General features: G+C 53.0%; 3 protein-coding genes across 5 annotated transcripts; all 3 read right to left on the reverse strand.

The window, feature by feature from the left end:
• Nucleotides 1-2,543: 2,543 nt before the first annotated feature.
• On the reverse strand, nt 2,544-9,177 carry FBXO2 (F-box protein 2). Of its 2 annotated transcripts, XM_044445494.1 has the most exons (6): nt 9,066-9,177; nt 7,057-7,317; nt 6,132-6,258; nt 5,684-5,779; nt 4,843-4,978; nt 2,544-3,693 (listed from the first exon to the last, which is right to left on the reverse strand). In XM_044445494.1, exons 2-6 carry the CDS (start codon nt 7,307-7,309, stop codon nt 3,559-3,561), a joined length of 747 nt encoding a protein of 248 aa, XP_044301429.1. In that variant the 5' UTR covers nt 7,310-7,317; nt 9,066-9,177; the 3' UTR covers nt 2,544-3,558. The 2 variants fall into 2 exon arrangements, with proteins under 2 accessions (XP_044301429.1, XP_044301428.1); XM_044445493.1 differs by lacking the exon at nt 9,066-9,177 and having other exon boundaries at nt 7,057-7,359.
• Nucleotides 9,178-9,309: 132 nt separating this feature from the next.
• On the reverse strand, nt 9,310-16,828 carry LOC123031056 (F-box only protein 44-like). Of its 2 annotated transcripts, none has more exons than XM_044445492.1 (5): nt 14,799-16,828; nt 13,820-13,946; nt 13,519-13,614; nt 13,272-13,401; nt 9,310-9,434 (listed from the first exon to the last, which is right to left on the reverse strand). In XM_044445492.1, exons 1-5 carry the CDS (start codon nt 15,160-15,162, stop codon nt 9,390-9,392), a joined length of 762 nt encoding a protein of 253 aa, XP_044301427.1. In that variant the 5' UTR covers nt 15,163-16,828; the 3' UTR covers nt 9,310-9,389. The 2 variants fall into 2 exon arrangements, with proteins under 2 accessions (XP_044301427.1, XP_044301426.1); XM_044445491.1 differs by lacking the exon at nt 9,310-9,434 and adding an exon at nt 11,326-11,508.
• Nucleotides 16,829-18,791: 1,963 nt separating this feature from the next.
• Nucleotides 18,792-24,733, reverse strand: LOC123031018 (F-box only protein 6-like). The gene is made up of 6 exons (XM_044445424.1): nt 24,671-24,733; nt 23,207-23,484; nt 21,149-21,260; nt 20,198-20,293; nt 19,219-19,348; nt 18,792-19,074 (listed from the first exon to the last, which is right to left on the reverse strand). Exons 2-6 carry the CDS (start codon nt 23,460-23,462, stop codon nt 18,952-18,954), a joined length of 717 nt encoding a protein of 238 aa, XP_044301359.1. The 5' UTR covers nt 23,463-23,484; nt 24,671-24,733; the 3' UTR covers nt 18,792-18,951.
• Nucleotides 24,734-24,855: the final 122 nt, after the last annotated feature.

The raw sequence follows: 24,855 nt of genomic DNA on the forward strand, positions 1-24,855 counted from the left end.
GCTTTGCTGCACCCCTGGCCACCAGTGAGAAATGTTTGGAGGGCTTCTCCTTCTCCTTGCCCCATGCCTTGACCCACAAATAAGGTGGGGAACTTTGAGAGGGGCCCTTGCGATCTCATTTCGGCCATTTACAGAAATGGCGCGAGAGCTGAGAAGCCATCAGAGGACGGGGGGGGGGGGCACGGACTGCCCCCGAAGCTGACATTTTGCACACCTGCTACACTCACTCACGTGGGACACACACAGGGCACACGTGGAGAATCACTGCGCTGTGGGGTCTATTTTAGGACAGCTGTGATTAATCCGGATCTGACCTGAAACAGCTTGAAAGTGGAGGCGTGTGAGTTCTGGGCCAGCAGTCCAATCTTGGGATCCCTTGTTTTAGACATTAAGAAATTGGGCTGAAAAACATCAGGTGCTCAGTTAGCAGCTCAGAGAAGGGAAGCATAGAGGGATGGATATACATATATATATTTTAAAAATGAGTATTCATTTATGAGTGGGGAGAGATCCCCATTCTTCCAGCAGTGCCCCACTGCCATCTGCTGGATGCATGAAGCAACACAGACGCAAAGCCAAGGCCTCCCACGAGATGACTACCAACTTACAGGCCAGGGAGCGGGAGCTGGACTCATTTCGGTCCCTGAGTCCAGATCCAAGCCCTCTCTTTGGAAGGCCTCTTTGCCCATGACAGCCAGCACTGAGGACAGAAGTCCTCCGTCCGGACGGGTGCTGAGTCCGCTTTGCCTCGTTCCCGATTAATGTTGACCCATCAGCCACCCAGAAGTATTTCCTAGGGCAGCAATGGCGAACCCTTTAGAGACCGAGTGCCCAAACTGCAACCCCAAACCCACTTACGGATCGCAAAGTGCCAACACTGCAATAAAACCTGAAACAGCCAGTCCAAGCAAATATATATATATATATATATATATATCCTTGGCAGTGCACTGATTGGTCATGCGAAAGTTCAGACGAGTTGCGGCTAATGTGTCGTGGCTCGTGACATCATCATCACCTGGCGCCACTACTCCTGTCCGCGCATGCGCATGGCCCCTATGTGCGCTGCTATCCGATGCTCGGCTGCTGAGGCGATGCTGGGGCGACTGGGCTCGCGTGCCGACAGAGAGGTCTCTGCATGCCCACTGTGGCCTGTGAGCCAGCGGTTCGCCCCCACTGTCCTAGGGCCCCCCCAAGACAGTGTCCATCACCACAACCCCAAGGCAAGGAATTTGGGAATGGAAAACATCCTGTGCATGGAGAGGAATTTCCTTTCATCTGAGCACAAACGGAAAGAAGAAAAGGATCCTGCATTGGCATGCTTGTTTGAACAGGCAATTCTGATGGGGAGCAGAAAGGCCGGGGTGCACTTCTGCCTGGCCGTGAAGCTCGGGGGTGACTCAGCTGACCCACCTCCCAAATGGGGAACCAGAGTAGGATTGTATAAATCGCTCTGAATTCCTTACAGGAAAGGAGCTGGGAATCTGAGATAATTAACCAAGCAAGCAGACGAGTTTTTTCAGCCTATTAAGGGCTTCCAGCTCTGGCTATAGGGTGGGTTGATGTGACACCTGCTGGTTGATTCTGGAATTAGCAGCCTGAATACATTTCCTACTAGGACATTTCTCCCCTGCCGCCGCCGCCCCCCCCACCCCATGGCGCTTACTCCCAGGTAAGTACACAAACGGCCACGGCCAGCTTTCTTTGGCTTCCCAGGTCTTTTTAGGGTCAGGCCTTGGGCAAGGTAGGCTTATGGATGGTGTTTTTTTTAATAGGCCAGCTTTTTTTTAAGGGTCTGTGGGCTCATGTGGAACTTCGAGAGAAGGCCGTGGGTGCTCTCACAAAATGGCACCCAGAGCAGCCCTTGCTCAGAAGCCAAACCAGTGATGCTGAAGGGGAAATATCTTACCCAACAGAAAGGGCAAGACAAGAGTGTGGAACGTCCTTCACCCATCGAGAAAGGTGCTCTTTTCAGCGCCCATTTTCATCTCAGTGCCTGTCGTTACTGGGGATTATGCCAGTTTTGATTGGTTGATTGAGTGAATGATTGGATGCTTCCAGACCAAGCCTAAAAGATGGTCCTTGACCTGCAATAAAATGTTGCAGCATACACTCGGCTCCGAACAGGAGAACGTCTTTTCCAACACTCGTCATTCCATGACTGCCAAACATGCTCCTGTGTGTCAGTGCCAGCAGTTGCCCGATTGATTGATCAGTTGATGGGTCGATCAGTTGATTGATTGATCTTAGCTGTGATCCACCTTTCCAGTCTCTCTCTCTCCCCCTCATGGCTCCCAAGGTGACCGGCAGTAAAAGAATCAAGATTGGAATAAACTGGGTGAGAACCATCATGAAAAGGCGACTTCACGGCCCACTTGGAAAGAAGCATACAGTGGATCGAGGAATAAGGCTGGGATCTCCCCCCACCCTGACCACGTGCGTCCTGCTCCTTGCTCTCCCAGCAGCCCCCCTGAACCCCCCCCCCCCGCCAGCTATTTATTGATGTCAATCGAATCCCGTTAGCGGCACACGGACACGAGGGCTGCTATGGCTGTGAGTCGGCCTTTATTGACATACATCGGTTCGTGACGGGACATGCATGTGAACCGTCCCCTGCAGCCGGAATCAAAGGCAGGGCAGGTTTGGCGAGGGAGGATGGGCCGCCGGGAAGGCCGTTCTGTGGCTGCTGAGCTCGTGCCCGGCCGGGCAGTGTACAGAGGAGCGTGTGCTTCCAGGGAGGTGTGGAAGCCGCTGCAGGGCAGCTGGTGGCCAAAGAAGAAGCCGTGTCTGCTGGCGATGCTGGAAGACACCGCGCTGGGGAGCTAAGACTCCACCCTAGCTTTCAATTTAAGTGGTTCGGCCCATGGCTGCTGGGGATCCCTTTTCATGGGGTGGCGTTCCTCCGTTGCTTTGGATCCTCTTTGGTTTTTCCGGGCCGGATCTGAGCTCAGGACCAAGAGTCGTGTGTTCTGGGGCAGGTAACTGGTGGGCGGTCAAAATCGGAGCCAACGACAAAGGCCATTCTGTGGCTGTCGCCAAGAACGGCTTTTGGCCACTCCAGAGGGCCCAGCTAGAACAGAGAGGCCAAAAGGCCAAGCAGCAGACTTAGTCTACTCACGAGGAAGACTGTCGCAATGGTGAGCACTGAGCCTTGACACCCACCCACACGGGGATGCCGCACACGCTCCCGGGAGTAGTGGGGGTCCGACTAGATGATCTCAGAAACCCCTCCCTTGAAGTCAACAACTCCATCTCATTCTCAACCCTCAAGCCTCACAAAGAAGGTCTGGAATTGGCACACTCTCCCAACCAGAAATCACAGGATTTTGAAAATGGCAGCTTTCCGCCTGGGGGACAGGATCCTGGGGGAGACTTTACAAGAACGCATGAAAGGTCCAAAGAAAATTAGTCCAGAGGGTTCGATGACTAGCAGAAGCTCTGTGTCCGGCGGATTCTGTGGCGTGGTTAGCGTGGCGTCGAATCCAGCTCTGCGAGGATTCCTTCCGTCCCGGTGACGGGCGCGTCCGGGGCCAGGCCCACGGCTGTGCCGAGCCCCCATCACGGCTCCACGGTCACGCTGCTCTGCGTCACCCGAGCGCCATACCAGCCCTTCCAGAACACCGTGTCCTGCCCGCCGTGTTCGAAGCGGATGAAGCGGACGCCGGGGCCGTAGTCGGCGAAGGTGTGTGTGATCTTGGGGGACGGAGAGAATAGGCAAGGGGGCATAAGGTCCCTGAGAAAGCAGGCACTGCCCCAGATCCGCTCAGCAGCTGCAGATAACACCGGCCCGAAAAAGAGACGCTGTCTGGACTTTTCCCCGGGCGAAGTGGTCCACAACACCCAGGGACAGAGAACAGAGACGTCTACTCGGGAGGAAGAGGCAGGCGCTAACAGTGAGAGTCAGGCCCTGGGACTGCTGAGCAAGTCGTCTGTCTGCGGGAGGCGAGTCACTCAGGGGCTAAGGGGTCAGGCCGTGGGGAGCTTACTTGCTCAGCAGTCTCAGAGTCAGGCTGCAGAGGGGCCGTCTGGGCACTGGGCCTCAGATATAAGTCCCCCTGTTCCAATGCCCGACTCTCAGTTAGCCCCTGCCTCTTCCTCACGAGTAGACGTCTCCGTCGAGCCATCAGGCACGACAGACTGGGATGGGGCAGGGGGTGGCGGAGGGGGGGGAGACCCAACCGGAGCCAGTGCTGCAGCAAGTACGGATCGGAGCAGCGCTCAGGAGTTCTGGGCTGCAGGACCCTCAGCCTCACCTGCCTGACAGGTGAGGATAAAGCGAAGAGGCGGGCCAGATAAGCCACCGAGGATAAGGGTGGGATATAAACAAATGCACTCCCCCATCTCAGCCCCATGGTGAAGGGGGGTAAAGTCAGAGGAAAACTTGCATGCATGCCCAGTGCGGTGGGGACCTTTCTCCCTCTCTCTCTTTTAAACACTTTCCCTCCATGCAGGGAAATTTTAAGGCGAGGGGGGCTGAAGGGGGAGGCACTCGGCCCCTCCTGGCTGGTTGCGATCCTGCATTTACACTAGAGTAAATAAAAGGAGACCCTGAGCAGCTAGAGAGGAGCAGGGCTGGGGAATATTTGTCCGTGGGGCCAACTCCAATTCCGGAGAGGCACCCCATGGGGGGGTGGGGCCAGAAGCAAAAGGGGCGGGGCCAAAATGGCCTCCCGGAATGGCTTACCGAACCATTCGAGAGACAACGGGGTCGTTTACACAGGGGAGAAAACAGCACACATGGAAGCTGCCGTGGTTTTGGCGATCGGGCAACCTCGGAGCCCGGGTAGCCCATCGCAGCTGCGCCTGTCCAGGCAGGGCAGCCCCCTCCCCGCCTGCACCCACCTCGGCCCATTCGCCTTCGTTGTCTTGCGGGACAGCGATGGTGTCGCTGGCGAACTCCGCCAAAACCTCCTCGTGCTCCGAGAGCAGGCTCACTTTGACGTTGTAGAGGCAGCCGGCATCACAGCGGGCCGCGTACCTACGGAAGAGGAATTGGGACAAGAACACAGCCAGGCGCATGCACATTCCTGCGGGGGAAAGGTTATCTGAGGCTACTAGTCCTCATGGCCAAGTGCTACTTTGGGCTCAGAGGCTGTGTGCCTGTGCACCCCAGTGGCTGGGGATTGTGGGAAGGAGGGGGCTGGGGCACTCCTGTCCCGCTTGTGGGCTTGCCACTGGAATGGCCGATGGGCTATGGAGTGCTGGACGAAATGGACCACTGGCCTTCTCCGCACAGCTCTTCTGCAGTTACCACAATGAACTAGAACCTGGCGCATGTGCCATTATATTTTGGGGAATGTATAATTATTAGAATGGCTTACAGCAGAAAAGTGATTATTTTTGAGGGTGTGACAGAGCTTAAAATGCGCGCAGTGAATGCACCCACAGGGTCAGCGATCCTAAAATTTAGAATTTAGAATATGGAGCCAGCAATAAAACATGTGAAACAGCCTCGGCGTGTTGGCATTTTTTGTTGCTAGAAAGCGGCTGCACGGATATGCCTCCTACCGCATATCACCTTCCAAAATAAAATACTTGCGTCTTAAAATGCAAGGGACAAGGAATAACATCTGGGCTTGGGCAGCCGGTTTCATGGAAAAACGAATGCCCGCTGTGCCCAGAGTGGGCTGGCGGAACCCCGTGGCACCCAGCGCCTTCGCCGCCTCGCTTTGCCTCCACTCACCAGTCCTTGACCACAATTTTGGGCTGGACTGTGTCCATCAGCTCCTCCCAGTATCCCTCGGCCCTGAGATCGACCACCTGAGACTTGCTGCACCAGCTGGGGAACAAACAGATCACGCGTGAACGCCCCTGCATGTTCCTGCATGAGAATTGGTCCGCCGTTGAGACGGCGACGCCAAGGCGCCCCGAACATGGCACACCTCCCAAGGGGCTCCGAGGGGTGACTGGTAAATTTTAATACATGAATAAATAACTTTTGCATATCTTTGTGATCATGTGGACTAGCAACTTGATGAAGGGAAGGGAAGGGAAGGGAAGGGAAGGGAAGGGAAGGGAAGGGACCCTCAAGAATCCCAACAGGACATGTGCACAAACCAGGTCTTGCAGGTTCTTGGCATTCTTGCAAAATGCCACCCCCCGCACTTCACACAGACCGAAGCCAGACTTACTCGAAAGAAGAGACAAAGTATTTGTGGACGTCGTCGCTGGGGAATTCTTTCCCGAAATCTCCAGGCAGGTCCTCAATTTTCCAGCCATCTCCTCCGTTCTGCACGTCCACCCAGTGCTCCAGGCCCTCTGTAAGACGACAGAGCGCTGTTTGCAAAAAGGATATCTTAGCATTTGCATCCCTGCAGCCCCTGTCCAATTGGCACAGCTTGGAGGGCGGCTCCCAGCTATTTACAAAGAGTCTGTCAGTTCCCGGAAAATGGAAAGCCGCCAGGCCACTGTGGGACCATCAGTGCTGCAGAGTTAAAACCAGTTTCAGTCTCCCGGCCTCCCTGCCAGAGAAGTGTAGATTTAGGAGAATGCGCAAAATGAAGGATATAATATGGGCCTAGCTTGCGAGATGACTGTGGAGATAAACATAGACTGAAGGTCCGAAATATTTTCCTCTCAATAGGCACATCTGGAATTTTGAGTGTTGGTGGGCTCACAAAAGGATGGATAATGAAAAACACACACATATGCAACGTATAGAGTGCATAGATTGGAGTGCACATCTTGCAGCCCCCCATGTTTTGGACTACAAGTCCCAGCAGCCCTGGCTAGCATTAGCCAAACACCTGGAGGACCGCAGGTTGCCCACTTCTACTAAGCATTATTATTATTATTATTATTATTATTATTATTATTATTATTATTGAGCCCACCAACACCACCAGAATTATCTCCTTTCCTGGCACACCTTTGATGGGTCAGACAGAAATTCAGCAGGGGCAGCCTGGAAGGTCAGTAGTGGGAGAAACCTGTTGGATTATTGCCTGCCACACAGCTGCTCAACCCAACAAGGGCCCCGCTGCAGAGGACAAGATGGCCACCCTACCGCCAGGGTCCTCCCCAGCCACCTCTCGGGGACGTGCTACAGCCCCTTGCCTTCGCCATTTGGGTTCTTGATCAAGTTCCGCTTCCTCTTGTTCAGGAAGTAGAGTGTTTGCCAGTTGTCCACCGCTCCCTCCTCTGCATCATCCCCGACAAAGCCCTCCTGCTGGCTCTTGAGCAGCCACAGGGATGTCCCGTCGACCAGACTCTTCCAGTGGGAGCACACCAGGCGACACACCAACACCAGCTCGACTGCGGGGAGGGAGGCCAGGATGCGGACCAGCAGAGGCTCTGGGAGGGTCTCCATCCTCGGATCTGACAGGAGGGGAGACAGGATTAGACTACAGTTCATACGAACGTAAGCAAATAAATACATAAAACGGGGGTTTCGGCACATGCTAAAGAGCTCCTGGGAGCGGCTCCCCAAGAGGGCCACCCTTTGAAGGAGAGGAAGTGCTGGGCCCGATTTGGGTCCTGGAGGCCCCTCTCCAAATGGCCAACCCAAGAGCCAAAGGAAGCACCCAAAATCTAGCAGGTGCCTGGATGGCGAGCAAACAGCCAGGAGCGGCTACTGTGCAGACCGCGGCTTGGCCCAAAGCGGCTTCTGGTCTCAAAGCAACTCTCCCAGCCAACCTGCCGCCGGCAAGCGCTTTGGGCCCCAAAGCCAGAGTGAAGGGGAAGTTACAGGCCAGCCACGTCAAAGATGGTCTTTCAGCCAGCCTCCATCCAGCGGCACCCTCACGCCTTTTGGGGTGCGGCGGATCTTCCTGAGTGGCTCCATAGCCACGCCCCCCCAGGACAGCCAAAAGCCTGCAGGCAGCTGCATCAGTCCAAGGTTCAGGTACCTGAGATAACTTACTATTTGATAAATAGAGGTGGACAATTGAATAAAAAAATAGAAAGTGCTTGGTATTTTAAAAAGAAAGAAGTCCGACCTCTTTTTCTTTCTCATTCCAACATTGCAGAACAGCTTCAAACGATCCACGTATAATTTGATTGCCTTCTGGCAAGTATACCCACCTGTCCCCCAAAATCATCTTCAGTGGAGTCCCAGAACTGCCAAAGGAAGTCAGGTGGGTAATTCCTCTGAAGAGGAAACTTTTCTGCTATGGCACCGCTTTGTGGAATGAGCTTCCCAGAGAGGAAGCTACATTGGACAGCTTTCCACACCTTCCTTCCCAGGGCAATTTAGTCTTTCTGTTTCTGTTGCTTAAAATCTATTATCGTATTTTAAATCTTTGCATTGTGCTAAGTGTCAATTGGATTTTTATTTTCCACTGTCTTTCGAACACTGATCTTAGCTGAACGCGCTGCTGTGGGTGGTGCTAATGACCATGAATGGCCCAGAGAACTTCAGCTCTGGGCTGGGATAGAAATATTAATCAATAAACAGGCAGGTGTTTTTCAGCCGACTCCACAATTTCTCTCTGCAAGACTGAAAGTGCCAAACCTCAGAAGTCAGCCAGCTGGCCTCCCGCACCACCAAAGCAATACAAGAGCAAAGCTGCCTGCAGAAATTGTGCCACTTGGAGCCAGCTTACTTGGGAGTAAGCCCCTTTGCCCTCACTGGGAATTCCTCATGAGTTAGCATCGCCCTGCTGCAGATTTCTCTGGCGTTCCGGCTGCGCTAAGACAGCGACCCCGTACCCCATTCCTATCTCTGTTATGGGCCAAATAGGATCACCCTATATAAATCAACAGCATGTGTCTGTCTCGTCATGCATAAGCACTCCAGTATCCTATCTGGGAAGCCCCATCATGGTGGGACTTCAGGGCAGAGAGCTGGGGGCCCAGCTGGCAGGACATGCAGGGCGTTCCTTCCCCGCTCCCAAGTGCATCAGGACAGGAATTCCCCATTTAGAAGGAAGCCTCTAACGACTGCAGATGGACCGCAAAGCCATCAGGTCTAATATGCACCACGGATCCTTTCATCCGCAAGCCCTCGTGGCCTGAGCTACACACCACCTTATACCAGCGTTCCTTGTTTAAGAAGCCGCAAGAGAGATTCAAAATCAGGAGCTGTGCAGGGACAGGGGACAGAAATCTACTGCAAGGTCACTGACCGGTAAGAGATCCAAAGGCACCGCTCTGCAGTCAGCAGCACAGCTCGGGTCTCGCTCCGGGAAGACAAGCCGAGGTCTCGATCAGCATCGGTGCTCCCTCCAGTGACACGGCAGCCTCTGGGCGATGCTCGATGCGCCGTCAGCATCTCAGTGCGGAGGAGAAGCGAGGCACTTCCTGCGATGGGCGGGCCCCGCCTCTGTGGCTGGACCGGGCTGCTCTCCTCTGTCGCAGGCAAGTAACTTTTCCGTGCTGCACCCAGGCGAGCAAGGCATGGGAATGGAGCAGCTGCGCGGCAGTCCTCTGGGCCCACAGGAAGATGCGCTTCATTTCCACTCGCATCCCTCGGATTTCGAAATTTGCCTCCGTGCCTATAAATCAGCATCTGCAGATTGCTGCTCTGCAAGTTGAGATCCTCTTTCCCATTTCACAGAGAGTCATAAGCTGGCACAGTAACCCTGCATCTGACCATAGCCAAAAGCACCCCGATTATGTGGGGCCACGCATTCACCTGCCCCCGACGGTGGGTCTGGGGCAGCTTCAGGCGACTCCTGTAAAGTCCTGGCGAGAATCAAAAGCCCGAGGGTGGGGAGACACGTGCCGAAATGGATTTTTGAAGCGGTCCTCCTGGCCTATCTTCAAGCCTGTCTCTCAAGATTCTGTACTCTGCGTGGTCTCAAGGGGTCCCAAAGGGAAGGGGGATGCGGGCACAAACTTCCCAGTGTCTTTGGAGGCAAGGGGTCTCCTTGTTTGGTGCAGATCATAGCCTTGGCTTCCCATCATCTTCCCTGAGAGAGGACGGAGTTTACATCTGTCTGGAAAGTGTTGCTTTTTGTAAAAGAAAATGTCTATTTGATTTTGTATAAACTGTCGGTGTGAATTCCCCAAATTCTTGTGACCGTTGGAGAGAATCAGGAGTCCCCAGGAAATGGGCAAAGGTTCCCAAAACAGCCTTCCCTAAACATGGGGCCTTCCAGATGAGGCCACGCTGGTTGGGGATGATTGGAGTGGTAGTCCAACAACGGAGGGTCCAAGGGTGAGGGAAGCCCATGCTTTTCAACTTATTCAGCTTTCTCCCAAGTGAACTGGAATTAGGAGTGAGCAGTGAGGTGGCCAGTAATTTGCCAATGACACCAGATTATTTGGGCTGGTTAAAACGAAAAGGGTTTCAAGGAGCTCCAAAGGGGTCTCTCCAAACTGGGGGAACAGGGATCAAGATGGCAAGGCGGTCCTGTGCGCAAGCAAGCGTCGAGAGACACACAGTGGTGACCTCATTTGCACTGGTGGATTCTCACACATCTCCCTGGGCACTTTCCAGCCTTCGACGATCACCCACGAGAGCTGAATTTCTCCCGATTCAGAGCTCGTGTCCCCCGTGAGTTGCTGGGGGACAAGCAAACATTTCGTGAAACACGCAGCTGGAGGAAGCGTGTTTAACAACATCAGAGGAAAGCCACTGTTCCCACTCCAGTTTTGCTGGCCTGCAGTGGCATGGACTACAACCCCTATCTTCCCCAGCCTGTGCAGATGATGGGAGGTACAGTTGGAGAAGCCCGCCTTCACGCTCTGCATGGGAGCTTCTTTCGTAAAAAGCGTGTAGAAAGCAGTACCGTAAATTCTTTCTTCCATTCTTATTATTGTTATTGTTACTATAAAACAATTTAGTGACAATGCTATTTAAGTGCCCTGCATTGTTTTCTAAACATTCAGATACTTCGATTTGTCCACAGGCTCACAACCTAAACGTAAAATCCAACCATGGGAAATCTTTCATTCAGTCATTTCAAAGTTCCCACAATTATGTCCAAGTTTTCAGGGCCTCTGGATTGCTTCATTTGGACAGATGGAAGAAAAAGCAGGCTGAAGCGAGGCCGGAAAAGCAGGGGATGACTTTATGCTGAATTTTGCAACATCGCCTCAAGCCAGCCTTTCCTTGCAGCCTCCTTTTCCCGACCAGAACACAAGTGAGATGCCCTGCTCTGCCGTCCCAGCTTCAAGGCCCCCAAGTCCAGCCTAAAATCCTGAAGAGCCTCAGCTGCCAGTCTGTTCCAACAACCCCAGGCAAGAAGGACCAAAGGTCTCACTCAGCGCAATTAGCTCCGCCAGTCCCTAACTAATCAGCCCTTTACCGAGAACCATGAGGGCTAGAAACTTGCTTTATTATGAAGGGAAGTGGCATAGCTCAGTGGCCGAGTCCCTGCCTCACATGCAGAAGGTCTGACATTTGATGCCCAGCATCTCCAGGAAGGACTGGGAGAAACCCCAGCGGTTTCCTGCCTAAGGAGCAGAAGAACGGAAGAGAGAGGAGTCTTCACATGTGCCGACCCCTTCAGGGACAATAGTGATACTGCTGTTGGTGATCCTCAGGCCGTACCAGCCTTGACCTCCGTGCTTGAAGTGGATGTAGCGAACCCCTTGGGGATACTGGCGGAAAGTGTGGCAAACCTGCAGACATAAGAGCCACAGGTAGCGGGATGAGTCTGGGAGAAGGGCAGAAGAAACCATCAGCAGGAGCATAACAGCGCCTGACTCCGCAGCTCACGGGTCGAAGCCTGCGCACGTGTTAAGTTTACCTTCCTAGACCACCCACCAATCAACTGGACTCTGATATTGATGAATCGACTGGATATTGATGAAGGCTGCATTTGCTCAACCCTGGAAAAGTGAAGAACCACCTACTGACGAACTGATTTTAATAAAGATCTTGGACTGTACAGAAAGAGACAGATTGACTTTATCATGGAAGGAGAAAGAAGATACTGATTTCTATCAAACTTGGGACCCTTTTTATTATTGGCTAGAGAAACGGGACTTTGTGTAGATTTAAGTATGTTTTTAAGTTATCATAAATAGAAAAAAATGTGGGGGCTGACCCAGCAGGCCCGATGTTTCTGATGACTGAGGTTGTTTTTAGTTTTCTTTTGTTTTAGGGTTATTTTGAATAAAACTTATTATAAAAAAAAGAAATTCAAAAAATTGACAAGAATTATCTTGTCGAGTGTTAGAAATGTAAAGAAGTGGAAGGGACTTTATCATATGCGGTGGTCCTGTAATAAGGTCAAAAAAATTGTAAAGAAATCCATGCTTAAATAAATAACATTTTGGGAAAAAAAAAAGTTTACCTTCCTAGCAAGCTCAGATCACTCTGGGACACCTTGGCTATTGCACTTCAGCACAGGTTGTGAGTTCGGGCGCATGCACAGTGTGCATTTCAGTGAAGGTGTCTCTGAGCATGAGCAAAGCCCCCGAGGGTCTCTGGCAAAGCGATATGACTCTGCAGTCTTTGCTGCCACCACAGCTCAAGAACAGCAAGGCGGACGTGGCGTGTGACGTGGCGTGGCGTGTAAAATTAAAATTATCAGTATAAAATAAAAATAAAGGAGGAGAAAGAGAAGGAAGAAGAAGTTGCCCTGGCCAGATCACATGTTTTAACAATTGAAATGATGTTTAAATAAAAAGGTCTTTACCTGGCGCCGAAAAACCAGTAACGACGGTGCCAGGCGGACCTCTTTGGGGAGTGAATTCCATAGGTTGGGTGCCACCGCAGAGAAAGCCCTCCTCCGAGTACTTACTCTCCTAATTTCTTTCATGGAGGGTTCCCGGAGAAGGGACTCTCCCGCAGATCTCAAAGGGCGGTCAGGCAACAACCCATGAGGAAAGAGGTGCACCATGGGGTCATGCATCGCACAACACAATTTCAGGCGCAATTTGAAACCGCATATGTGTAAAAATGGATAAATGCTGGGAAAAAGCGATTTCAAGATGTTTGGATTTGTTGAATCCGTTCGGAGTTTCGTGGATCCTTCCGTGCCTTTCATTCCACCGTCCGCTTCTTGACGGAACCGGTGATTTTCAGCAAGCACACAAATTCCATTTCTGCCTGCAAATGCACGCTTGCACTACTAATGCACACTTGTCCATTACAGCAAGTGTGCAAAGCCTTCCCTGAAAAGTTAAAAAGTCTGCAAAAGCTGTGCAATTTGGAAAAAACGATCCAGATTAATAAAAACCGGCACTCATTGGAATCGCTTACAGGTTTCTCCAACATCCGATCCTATTAAAGGAGATCTCTGGGCTGGGGTCACACGGATCCATGTGCTACTTTCCCAGGAAATAATGAATTATGGGATAAGCTCACACAAGGGAGGCTTTCTCCGCCACGGCACTGGCAGGATGCCGCCGGGCGCCCGTCCCGCTTGCCTCCTTACCTCGCGCCACCCGCCTTCTGTCCACTGCTCAACGATCACGTCCTTGGGGCGAAATTCCTGGAGAACCGTGTGGTCTGCAGAGAGCAGTTGGATGCACACTTGGTAGCGGCACGGGCAGCCGCAGTGAAACCTAGGTTGGGGGAGGGCGAGACGATCCCAGGTGGGAGAGCCGTACCCCAAGCCGAGCCTCCCCACGGAAGCTGCCTTTCGGGGAGGGGTCTCCTCCGTCCACCCGCCACCGGCGTACCAGTCGCTGACAACAATTCTGGGCTTGACCTCGTCCAGCAGCTGGTCCCAGTAGCCTTCGTCCTTTAAGGTGATGAACTGGGACTTGGCGCTGGGCCTGTGAGCACAACACAACAGCATCAGGAGCAGATTTATTGCGGGGGGGCACTTTCTGCTTTCCCGCCTGCTTCCTCTGTGCCATGGCTCAAATTACAGAACGGCTGATGGGCGAAGGACAGTGCAGCCCAGAGAAGAGGGGCAGCTTGAACCACTGAGCACCAAGCCGAGTTTTTGGCTCCAGGAAGCAAAGCCGCGATCCTCACCTTTGCGACGTGACAAAATATTTCTGGACGTGCTGATGGGGGAAATGATGCCTGTACGCTCCGGGCAGCTCCTCGGTGCGCCATTCCTGCAGTCCGTTCAGCCCAGGATCCCAGAATTTGAAGCCCTCTGTGGAAAGCCAGAAGGGACAGTGAAGGAAGAGGTGGTGAGAGGGTGCCCACAGGAGAGGAGTAGACTCTGCTCGGAGGAGGAAAAACAACTCCAGTCCTGAACCAACGCGGCCTTATAACCAGATGGGTAGCAAATGACGCCTTTTAAGTGTTAACATCTTCTGGGAAGAGCTACAGAGCTCAAAGCATCATTATACTATCCAAGAAGATAAGAAACTTTTTAATTCAAACTTTGCAAAATCTCATTGCCTTTAATACCAAACGCAGGTACTCAAGTGTCAATGATCTCTGAAGCAAAATACGGACAACCCCCAAAACAGAGTTGCATTTTCTACATAATCAGAGGACCTCCCAGGTCTGCAGATGTAGAGGCAGGAAAATATATTTTAAAAAATGCCCAGCAAGGACCCAAAAGTTTCCTGGATTTACAGAATTCTGAGAACACCCATCGTAGGGCATTTTTAAAAGACGCAGTGATATTCCAACTTGCAGCTCTCTAACCCTCTCCCGAGGTCTGGGACACAATGGAAGCATCCTAAGCAAAAATACACTGGGACTTCGGCTATTTCCAGCCCTGCAGCTTTTCCCGTCACCCTCCCCCTTTTTCCCTACAGACTCGCTTTGTGGCCTTCGCCCCGAAATGTGTCTGTAAAATGGAATTCAGTTCCTGGGCTGAAAAGGGGTCCCCAGCCCAGGATACCCCCACGACAAACTGGAACGCACTGCTTGGCTCTACAGGCAAGACGTGTGTTCCCACAAGAGTTGCACGAATCTTAAATCTAAGCCTGGGAGAAGGTGTGGGCTCCCCGTCCCCCTCCCCAGCCCCTCTTTTCCCAAAGCAAGGACAGACCCTCCCCACAGGGGTTCTTGATTAAGTTCCTCTTCATGCTGCAGAGAAAGTAGAAGGTCCGCCAGTCCCGGATGCTCCCCTCGGACACGGCGAGACCCTCGTGCTCGCGGAGGCACTTGCGCTTCCACAGGGTGCCCAGGTCCGTCACGCGTCTCCACCGCACACAGACCAGACGGCAGCTGCGAACCAATTCCCGCGCGGGGACCAGAGAGAGAACATCCAGGAGGACCTCTTCTGGCAGATCTTCGATATTCACCATCTTCCCTGGCACCTTCAGCAGAGAACAACCACAAACATCCGGCAGAGGAGGCAAAGGAAGCAAGAAAGGCAGGCTGGCAACATGTCCGTATGCGTTCAGATACATCTAACGTCTGCAAAACCTTGCCTAATGCCTGTTATTTTGTATAATTTATTCCTGTCTGAGCTGGCATTCTTAGTGAACCCCCTGCCCTCTCCTTCTCCTTCCCGGCATTTTTAAAATCATCGTTATTATTTCTATAGCATTCAATAGCCAAGACTTTGCTGATGAATTCCTGGCACAGGCTTCACGCAAAACTGGGACAGGGTGGAAATTGTCCGGGCGTTTCTCCACTTCCCGACGGCAAGCTGCTTTCTTGCTCTGGCCCAGGCAATGGTGATCGCATGAGGAGGAGCTGGTGCAAATGGCCGTGGAAAAGCAGAGGGAGCCACTGGAGGGGTTGTGGCAAGGGCCCTGCAGCTGAAAAGCACTGATCATGAGGACTAGCCACTTGCCTGTGGCATGCAAGCTGAGACTGGCAAGGATCTGAGTTCTACGCTCAGTATCCCCTGCAGAAGAATCCCAGCAAAGGGGGTGAGTCAAGTCCATGCATTATGTAGCTGCAGCGAGAGCAGAACTAGGGATGTTACAAGGAGCCCTTCTGTTCCACTGAATGTCCTCAGAACAGGAAAAGGCCAGGAACACAAACAAGCGAATTCGAGGAAGCTGCGGGGACAGTTCCTGCAGGCTACAGCATGGCATAGTCATCAATTCTTCCTGCGCCTTCAGGGAGTCCAGACTCTACCACCCTGGGGCTCTGTGTTGATATAAAAGCCACCCTATTCACATGATGTTTCCTGAGAGAAAGTGAATCCACAACAGGGCAATCCTTTTGAGAGGAGCAATCAAGATATGGGCAGCCTCTGGAGTTCTCTGGAACTCTTCCAGGATCCAACCTGATGAGGAATTCTGAGTAACTCAAAAGCTTGAGCATTCTTGGTAGAATTTTGCTTGGCCCTAATAACGATATTGCGTGACTGCGGATTTTAGATTGTTTTACTCTGTTGCCTTCTGCCTTTCTTTTTAGAAACGGTCCTTAAATGAATCTTGACAGCACTGCATAAACAATGCAGCCACACCTTTCCAAAACATTTGAGGCAGCTAACCTAGGAAAAGAAATATAATCTAGATTAATTTTATTTTCCTTTACTAGCTGTCTTGAACATTTTCAGCAGCTGGGGAATGTGCAGCCTTCCACATGTGGTTGGATTCCAGCTCCCATAAGCCCCAGCTGATGAGAGTAGAGGAGACAACCTGTCCCCCAGCCCCAGATGTTCCAAACTGCAACTCTCACATAAGAACGAGAGAGCTAATCCAGGTCTGAGTGCCAATGCTGCTTAATCTACCTCACAGGGCTGTTGTAAGGATAGAAATGCAGAGAAGAAGTTAGTCCCTCGGGTTCCTGGCAAGAAGAAAGGCGGCCAGGATGCAGATGTTATAATACACTGCTTTAATACCGATGTCTGGGGATGATGGTGGTTGTCGTCCAGCCAATCTGGAGGGCCACAGGTAGGGGAAGGTGGGTATAAACTTCTCCATTAAAAGGCTGGGGCCCTGCCCTGTATACATGTTAGACTACAACATCCACAGCCCCTGACAATGGAAGCTGTGCTGGCTGAGGATGATAGAATTTGTGGTCTCGGCCATTTGCAGGGCGCCAGGGAGGGGAAGGGGAGACATAAACTTTGCCAGGGAAGGGGCGGGGGTCGCCGCTGATGGTTCGGACTACATCCATTCGCCGTGTGTGTGTGTTGTGTGTGTGTGTGTGGGGGGGCATGCTGGCTGGGGATAATGGGCCTGGCAGTCCTCCCGATCCGGATTGCTGCCTCACGCCGGAGAAGCGCAGAGGGCTCCATTCCCGCGGCAACCCTCCGGCGCAGCGCTCGCGGCGGGGCCGGGCTGCCTGGACCGGCGATGGGGGCCCCGCGCGTGTCCCGCCGGCCCCGCCCGGGAAGCGCCCGACCCCCCCCCCCCGGGCCGCCCTGGGGGACTCACGGCCGCTCGCCCACCGCGCAGCCCGTCCGAGCGCCGCCTCCGCCTCGCCGGCCGCTCAGTCTCCGCCCCGCAGCGCCTCCAGCCGCAGGCGGCGAGGCGAGGCGAGCTCCACCCGCCGCTTCGCCTCCTTCGGGGAGGATCGCCGCGCCTCCCCTCCCTCCTCGGCGGGGCCGTGGCCGCCATCCCCGCCGCCGGACGCGCTTCCTCGGGAGCAGCCGGGGAGCCTCGCCTCGCCTCGCCTCGCCCCGCCCGCGAGGAGCCGCCCAAGCCTCGCCAAGGGGGGCGCGCACGGGAGCAGCGTCCCCAGCAAGGCGCAGGCGGCATCCTCAAGGGCGCCGAGGCGCGGAGCGATGCGCTGCCAGGGAGCTGGCGCGGCTCGGCGCCCCCCCCGCGCCCCTCCGCTCGGGGCGGCTCACCGGGCTGTCTTGCGCGCCGGGAAAAGAGCCCTTCCTCCAGGTACAGGTCGCATCCTGTGGCTCGCTGCGCCAGACCCTAAGGAAAGCTGCTTGCTTTGCTCCACTCACTGGGCCTCAGGAGGCAAAGTACCCGGAGGAGGGCCTTCTCTGCGGTGGCGCCCCATCTGTGGAATGCGCTCCCCAGAGAGGTCCGCCTGGCGCCGTCGTGATTCGTTTTCCGGTGCCAGGCTAAGACCTTTTTGTTTAAACAATATTTTAACAGCATTTAATATTATCTATAGGTTTTAATTTGCAGCCAAGATGAATCAGCGTTTTTCATTTGTATTATATGTATGATGTATTATATTTGTTTATTTTATGTAAGCCGTCCCGAGGCTTTAAGCGATGGGACGGCATACAAAAATCCTAAATAAATAAAATAATAAATAACTAGGCAGACTTCGGCCTGCTATCCATGCCGTGGTGCTTTTGCTCCAGAATCCACCCTTGTTGCTGGACCAATTTGCATCATATAACACTCTGAAATACAAGGCTGGCTGTACCATTAAGCAGAGTTAAACTGTCACCATATGAGATTTCCTCTCCCACCATGACACACACACACAAAATTGTTGTTTAGCAAAGTAGCGTCCGCCCCATCGCGAGCCCATGGCCAACCTTCCTCCAGGCTCTCCTGTCCTCCACCATCCGCTGGAGTCCAGCTAAGCTCACACCCACCTCCCCAGTGACGCCATCCAGCCACCTCATCCTCTGCCGTCCCCGTCTCCTTTTGCTGTCAATCATTCCCAGCATCAGGCTCTTCTCCAGGGAGTCCTTCCTTCTCATTAGGTGGCCAAAGTATTTGAGTTTCATCTCCAGGATCTGGCCTTCTAAAGAGCAGTCGGGGTTGATCTCCTCTAGGATTGACTGGTTTGTTTGCCTTGCGGTCCAGGGGACTCGCAGGAGTCTCCTCCAGCACCAGAGTTCAAAGGCCTCAATTCTTCAGTGCTCAGCCTTCCTTATGGACATAAAAATAGCATCAGTCAAATTCGGGGTCACTTTGGATCAGTGGGTCAGGCAAGCTGCATCCAGAAGGCCTCTGTTCTGGCAGAAATCTCCCCCCAGGAGCTTTCCGTTGACCTCAGAACAGCTCTTGGTTCTCAGCAAGGACAAGTAATTGAAGGCTGAATCCTTCCTGCAGCAATGCAAAATGACAACATCTACACAAACAAGGCTTGGCCTGTTGACCAACACAACAATAATTTGGCTGGCTGACTTTCAAACATCATAACGACGCTTTCCTTCAATACATTCTAACTTTATTTGCTGGGAGTTTTAGCCAACAATTTTAGCATGAGAAAGAAAGCAAGATGGCCGGCACTGAACCTGCTTTTCCTTTTCCATTTTCCTTTTCCATTTTTTCCTTTTCCTTTTCCATTTTCCTTTGAATCCCCTCCTTTTCATGTCAAAAGTGTGGCTCGACAGTGACGCTGCTGTTGGTTAGGGTGCCCGAGTCCACGCCACTGATTCCATGTTGAAAAAGGACGTGGCGGACGCCAGCAGGGTAGTTCTGAAACGTGTACGAAATCTAGAAATGAGAGGGGGAGAAAAAGAGAGTAGAGCGGCAAACTTGATGAGGGCAGGGGGCACGATCCTTCTTGGGGAACCCGCAGCCTAAACGGCGTCCACAACGCCCGAGCCGGTTCCGTCCCTTCAGCCTGGGCTCCGTTACCTCGCTCCAGAGTTCCTCTGTGTCTGTGGTGACGCTGACATCTGCGGTGTGGCATTGGCGAAGGACCTGACGATCCGCAGACAACAGCTGCACGTTCAGGGTGTAGATATAAGGATCGAAAACATCTGTCCTAGTTTGAACAGCACAGGGAGGAGAAGACAGTGAATGCGAGCTGGGTGCCGGGCATCCTGTTTTGCTGGAATTGGTTGAACAGCAAAAGATCCTATTGCGGCTGGGGTGCACGTCTGTCTTGAGCATGGTCCCACTACTGAGCTGAAGAAAATCCTCCTGGACGTATTGCAGCTCCTCTGAAGTAAAGTGGGCCTTTCCTGAAGCTTTAAATGCCGTTCAGTTGTTTGGAATGATGTTTACAGCTTCCAAACCTCTCTTAAACTCTCCTTAAATGGAAAGCAGCTGGTGGGGGAGGCGATGATTGACAGAGACGGGCTCCAATGAGAGAATGGTTTTGGAAGGCTCTCTCTTTGGCTTGCAGTCACCGTGCCAGTGAGGGGACCAGTGTGAGCACTGCATTTTGGGTCTCTGACCCCGGGAGATGCACATGGCTTCCAAGAACAGCCTGAGAGCAAGCATTGCTGGGGAGTTACATTTTTAATCCCCCCAGCCTCCAAGTGGCTAAGAAAGCTAACTCCACCAGAAGGTGGTCTTGGTATTTATTTGAAGCCTTGAAGGATTGATTGCAGACTTTTGCATTAGAAGCAGAATTCAGAAATGCCACAGAGCTGTGCCAAATCAACATTTAACCTCTGGAAATCTTAGTCAGCCTCCTGAGATGTCAGGGGTCGTTGTTCATCCAGTTTCAACCACAGCTTCACATCCCTGAGGACTAGAAACTTGTCATCTTTAAACGGAAGTTGAATTTGGCAGCCCCTGCTCAGTAGAAAACACGGCAGACACAAAGAGAGACGATCCTACTTTCTAGGGGGGCAACAAAAACCCACACCACCAGTTCTAGTCTTACCAGTCTATCACCTTGATGTCGGGTTTGACATGGTCCATCAGTTCATCCCAGTAGCCAAAATCCTTTAAAGTGATGAGCTGCCTTTTGGGTTTCGGCCTAAGACACAAATCAAGGCCATTAAACACTGTGACTGCTTGCTTTTTGTTTGAAGGTAAAAGATGGATTAGAGGCTATCGTTAATACTACTGCAACTAATAACAACAGTGATGTGGTCTCAGTCACCCTGTAGCTGAAGCTTACCAGCCAACATACATTTCATAAACAAGACAACCAATAATAAAATATTGGTTCAAATATTTAACCAAATATTGATTCAAAAAGATCTCTTGTTTAAGAAGTCACGAATGGAAGTTTTTAGATGCATTAAGTAACAGATGAGCCAGCTCGAATTTCAAAATACAGTGTTACCCATTTTAAAAATAAAACAAACAGCAGCTGAAGGATACATTTTCAAAGGTACAGGAAAATAAAGAGGTCTTTGCCTGGCGCTGAAAAATCAGTCAGATAGGTGCTGGGGGACCTCTAGAGAAGGCATTCCACAGTTTGGGTGCTCAGAAAAAGGTCTACTCATGAGTAGGTGCCCACCAGATACCAGCGGATGAATGCCTGACTCCCAGTTCTTTAACAATAGGAGTGAAAACAAAATTCTCTTTTTCCTTTTAAAAAAAAGGGGCATGTCATCTGCCGTGGCTGTCCTTGTAGTAATTGTTAATTGCCATTGGCCAAGCTGCTTGGGAATGATGGGTGCTGTAGTTCAACATTCTTGGGAAGTTGCCCAGTGGGGCAGTCTACCTTAGCCCTTTAAAGCCAGAATCCAGAGCAGCTCATTTTCTTGTTTTTCTGCAATGCCCAGATGCAAAACATTGACTCTGGTGACAATTCCTGTGGGAAGGGTAAAGAGAAGGCCTCTTTCGCAGAAAATTAATCATATCCGGAACAGATATCCCTTACCCACTAAATGCACCGAAGCCAGAAGTCACGTGCGCGAGGGGAAATCCTTCCAGCTTGCCAGCACTCCAAGCATCCTCTTCCTCGGGATGAATTTCCCAGAAGTTCAAACCCTCTGTGCAAAAGAACAAGACAAACATAGAGACTTTGATTTTTGTTCCTGTTCCAAGGAGGGAACAAACCTGACCTTCAACGCACAGGCCGGATGGGCACTCGCCCGTGGGCCCCACACTAATCTGCGCACGTTAACCCTTCAATGCACCTTGTCTCATATATGATCCATACCGATCAAAGGTGCATCGTTACTTCACTAATTGCTAATTTAAGTTCTTTCCTGCTTTGTATCGTTCCTGATACACACCGGCACTGTGAGTAGTTGTCGGCACTGTGAGTAGTTGTCGTACAGTTTTGCCTGGGGCCCGTAATGCTGTTAAGACAGCCCTGCCTTCAAGGCACAAGCGACTACAGCTGTCAGGGCGTATGATTCCACCTATTTCTTTCATTTATTTGTTTATTTAAGGCATTTCTATCCCATTCTATACAAACATCTCAGGATGGAAATACAGTACAATGGCAGCACCCAAATGCAGGATATAAATACCTAATAAAGCCAACATTAAAATGATGCTAACCCTTAAAATATGGGGAAAATAAAAGGAGTTTGGCCTGGCACCAAAATGTATAAAATGTCAGGGCCGCAGCTGGGGTGCTACAGTAGAAAGGGCCCTTATCTAGGAAGCCATTCATCTCCTTCAAAGAGGGCTCCTGAAGAAAGACCTCAGACAAGGATCTTAAGGGGATGGGCAGGTACAGGAGATGCTGTTGGGGAAATTGGGATAAATCCTGTCAGAAAAGCATTGCTTCTGTGTGCATTGCAGAATCAATCCTGCACTCCTCCTCAAACCAAGCTAAGTCGCTGTTTAAAATGGCCTCCCTCCCTGGCTCCTTTCTCTCACCTTCAGCTGTAGGCTACAGTAGACAGGCCATTCAGTCCAAATATACATTGTATACCTTCACAATTATGGAATAATCCTCGCTGGAATTCACAGTTTACAAGGAAGTATCTTCCTAGCCCAGAGGGCTCCATGTGCCCTGGCCATTCAGAAGGGTGCGGATGCATCACTTAGGGCCTGAGTCTGGATGAGCTTACGAGTTCATGAATAGTTTCTCAGTAGCCTGAATTTGCATGTCTGAGCAGACCTGGAGCTGGGTTCAAGTTACTCAACTAAAGTGCCAATACACGGCAATTAGAAATACTGTGATCTCAGTGTCACTGTAGGATTGGCTGATCTCCCTGTATCTGCTCTGGATGTGACGACCTCAGAATCTTACTGTAATGTCTGCATCCTGTCATCAATTGCCCTGTACCTGCGACGTGACCGGGAGGGTATAAAATACCCTGCAGTGGTGCTGAAACCTTGCAGCGAGTTTACCTCTGCCTGCACAGTACTGCATTATCATGAGTCTACCGCTGGGCCAAACGACAAAGCCACAGATGGTCTGGATGCTTGATCTTTCCCACGAACCCGAGTTTTATTTCCACCTCATGAATTGAAATTCCAGGATTTTCTGACAACGCTCCTTCAGATACCCCGGCCGTGAACACGCCCAGGGATGCACTGTTAGCCGCGTGCAAAGGCAGGTGTGAGCACCTTGTTTTTCAATTTCTATTTTCTCAACATAAACAAGTGGACATGCACATGGTGGGCATGTCGTGAGCGGAGCCAGCTGGAGCCGGGGGTCAGACTAGATGGCCCGGGAGGACCCTTCTGACTCGCTCTGTTTCTATGTTTTTTCCTATGTTTTTCTAAGTACATAGAGAGGATATACAGAACAAAACAAACTAAAACAAACAAAGCAAACTACAAGGTGGGAGTAACTTGTCAAAGCCTGAGCTTTGGGCCTACAACTCCCATCAGCCCAAGGCAGCAGGCCAAGGATGAGGGCACATGGGAGTCGATGGCCAGGACATCTGGAGGGTCCTCTGCCCCCTGCCCTGAAGTACCTGCGACTTGGCCCTGAGCACGGCGGACGCCCCCCCTGCGCAATGAGGGCACGCACCTTCCCCACAGGCATTCTGGACCAAGTTCCTCTTCGAGCGCCAGAGGAAGTAGAGCGTCCGCCAGTCCCGGACGTCCCCGCCGGGCTTCGCAAGGCCCTCCCGCTGGCACCTGTGCTTCCAGGGAGCGTTCAAGGCGTCGGCCACCTCCTGCCACCGCGAGCAGACGAGGCGGCAGCTGCGCACCAGGTCCCAGGAGGGGACCCGCGAAAGCACGTCCGCGATCACCTCCTCGGGCAGGTCTCCGATGGCCGCCATTGCCCTTTGGAGAAGGCTCAGCCTGGGGGGGTGGGGGACACACACACACACGGGTCAGGGAGGTCTGCAGCAGAGCCCAACGAGCTTGGATTTCGGTGAATCCAGACCGTGGGCTGGGCGTTGTGCTCCTCCTCCTCCTCCTCTCCAAGTGTAGCCTCAGAACAACCCTGCGAGGTAGGCCAGGCTGAGAATCAAGCTGCATACGAAGACGAGGCACTAGGACCTGGGTCTCCCCTGTCCCAGTCCAACACCCTGACACTGTCCATGTTTCCTGACCACTCCCAGTTTACCAAGGCCGGAAAAAGGAGGCACGGGGCCGGCTGGAGCTACCGCTGCGGGGACGGCCAGCCACTCACAGCAGAGAAGGCGGGCAGCAGGGCAAGGAGCGAGCCTTTTTCCTCTTCCCTTTCCGCCCGGTTTTCCTTTCATGCTGCGTCTTTCGAAGCATGAGCGCGGGGCTCCAAGAGCCTTTGCATTTGGCTGAGGACAGCCAGTGTCGTAATACTAACAATTCTCCGAGCAAGCTCTCGGTTTGCTGCTGCCGCCGCCGCCGCCGCCGCGCCACGATCCACCCGCCCGCACGGTCGCCGTCGAAGCTCCGGAGGCCCTGAGGCAGGTTCCGGGGCTCGGCCGCGCCCAGCAATAACTCCCGGGGCTCGACAAGTCCTCCCCAGAATCCCCCTCCGGAAAGCCACCTGGGCTGCGAAGGTCTCTGCCCCGCTCCGCGAGCAGCGGCAGAGCGGCGGCTCGGACACGGGCTCGGGCGACCGGGAAGGGCACGGCCGCCCGGGAAGCACTTCCCAGGAAATGCTGGGAAACGCTCCTCCGCCCGCGAGCATTTCCCAGGAAAGCGACCGGGACGCCCCTCCTGCGCGCCGGGGCTCCGGGCGCGCTTCTCCCGGGGTGGCCAGCGCGGCGCGTTCACACAGCACGGGCGCCCGCGGGATCGCTCACCCGGACCGCGCGGTCGCTCCTCGCGGGCAAGCGGCGCCTCCCCGTCCTCCGCGGCCGCCCCGGCGCTTCCTCCCCGCGGGCTGGGCTGCCCTGCCCCGCCCCGGCCGCCCCCGCCTGAACGCCCCTGCCGCTGGGAGGAGACACGCGTCACGTGTGCAACCGAGCCTTGCCCGGGATTCCCTTGCCCGTGCGGATCTCCCGGCGGAGTTGCCTTCTCGAGGAAGGCAGCCTCGCCGCCTCCCTCGCGGGCTCACCTCGCGCTCGGTCGCCCCCGGGACGAGACCGCCGGCTTCCCGGCTGGAAGCCGCGGGGGGGGGGGGGGGGTGTTCCCCTTTCCTAGCCCAGCTAAAGGGAGGGAAGGGCCTCCATGGCCCTTCCTGGAACATGGAAGATTTTGTTTTCCAACCGTGGAAGCCGATGAATCTCAGCAAAAGTGGCG

This window comes from Varanus komodoensis, unplaced genomic scaffold, assembly GCF_004798865.1.
Source record: "Varanus komodoensis strain SLA01 unplaced genomic scaffold, ASM479886v1 scaffold48, whole genome shotgun sequence".
Taxonomy (NCBI): Eukaryota; Metazoa; Chordata; class Lepidosauria; order Squamata; family Varanidae; genus Varanus; species Varanus komodoensis.

Bases quoted from the DNA above. Each gene is read 5' to 3' on its own strand.
- LOC123031018 (XM_044445424.1), bottom strand. From the start codon at position 23,462: ATGGCGGCCATCGGAGACCTGCCCGAGGAGGTGATCGCGGACGTGCTT. The intron at 20,294-21,148 runs GTAAGGGATATC...TTTGTGTCTTAG, and splicing joins GGCTTCGGTGCATTTAGTGG to GCCGAAACCCAAAAGGCAGC. The intron at 19,075-19,218 runs GTAACGGAGCCC...TCTCATTTCTAG, and splicing joins CAGAGGAACTCTGGAGCGAG to ATTTCGTACACGTTTCAGAA.
- LOC123031056 (XM_044445491.1), bottom strand. From the start codon at position 15,162: ATGTATCTGAACGCATACGGACATGTTGCCAGCCTGCCTTTCTTGCTT. The intron at 13,402-13,518 runs GTACGCCGGTGG...CCCCCAACCTAG, and splicing joins AGAATTGTTGTCAGCGACTG to GTTTCACTGCGGCTGCCCGT. The intron at 11,509-13,271 runs GTAAGGAGGCAA...TTATGTCTGCAG, and splicing joins CAGAAGGCGGGTGGCGCGAG to GTTTGCCACACTTTCCGCCA.
- FBXO2 (XM_044445493.1), bottom strand. From the start codon at position 7,354: ATGAACTGTAGTCTAATCCTGTCTCCCCTCCTGTCAGATCCGAGGATG. The intron at 5,780-6,131 runs GTAAGTCTGGCT...TTTGTTCCCCAG, and splicing joins TACTTTGTCTCTTCTTTCGA to CTGGTGCAGCAAGTCTCAGG. The intron at 4,979-5,683 runs GTGAGTGGAGGC...CCTCTTCCGTAG, and splicing joins AAAATTGTGGTCAAGGACTG to GTACGCGGCCCGCTGTGATG.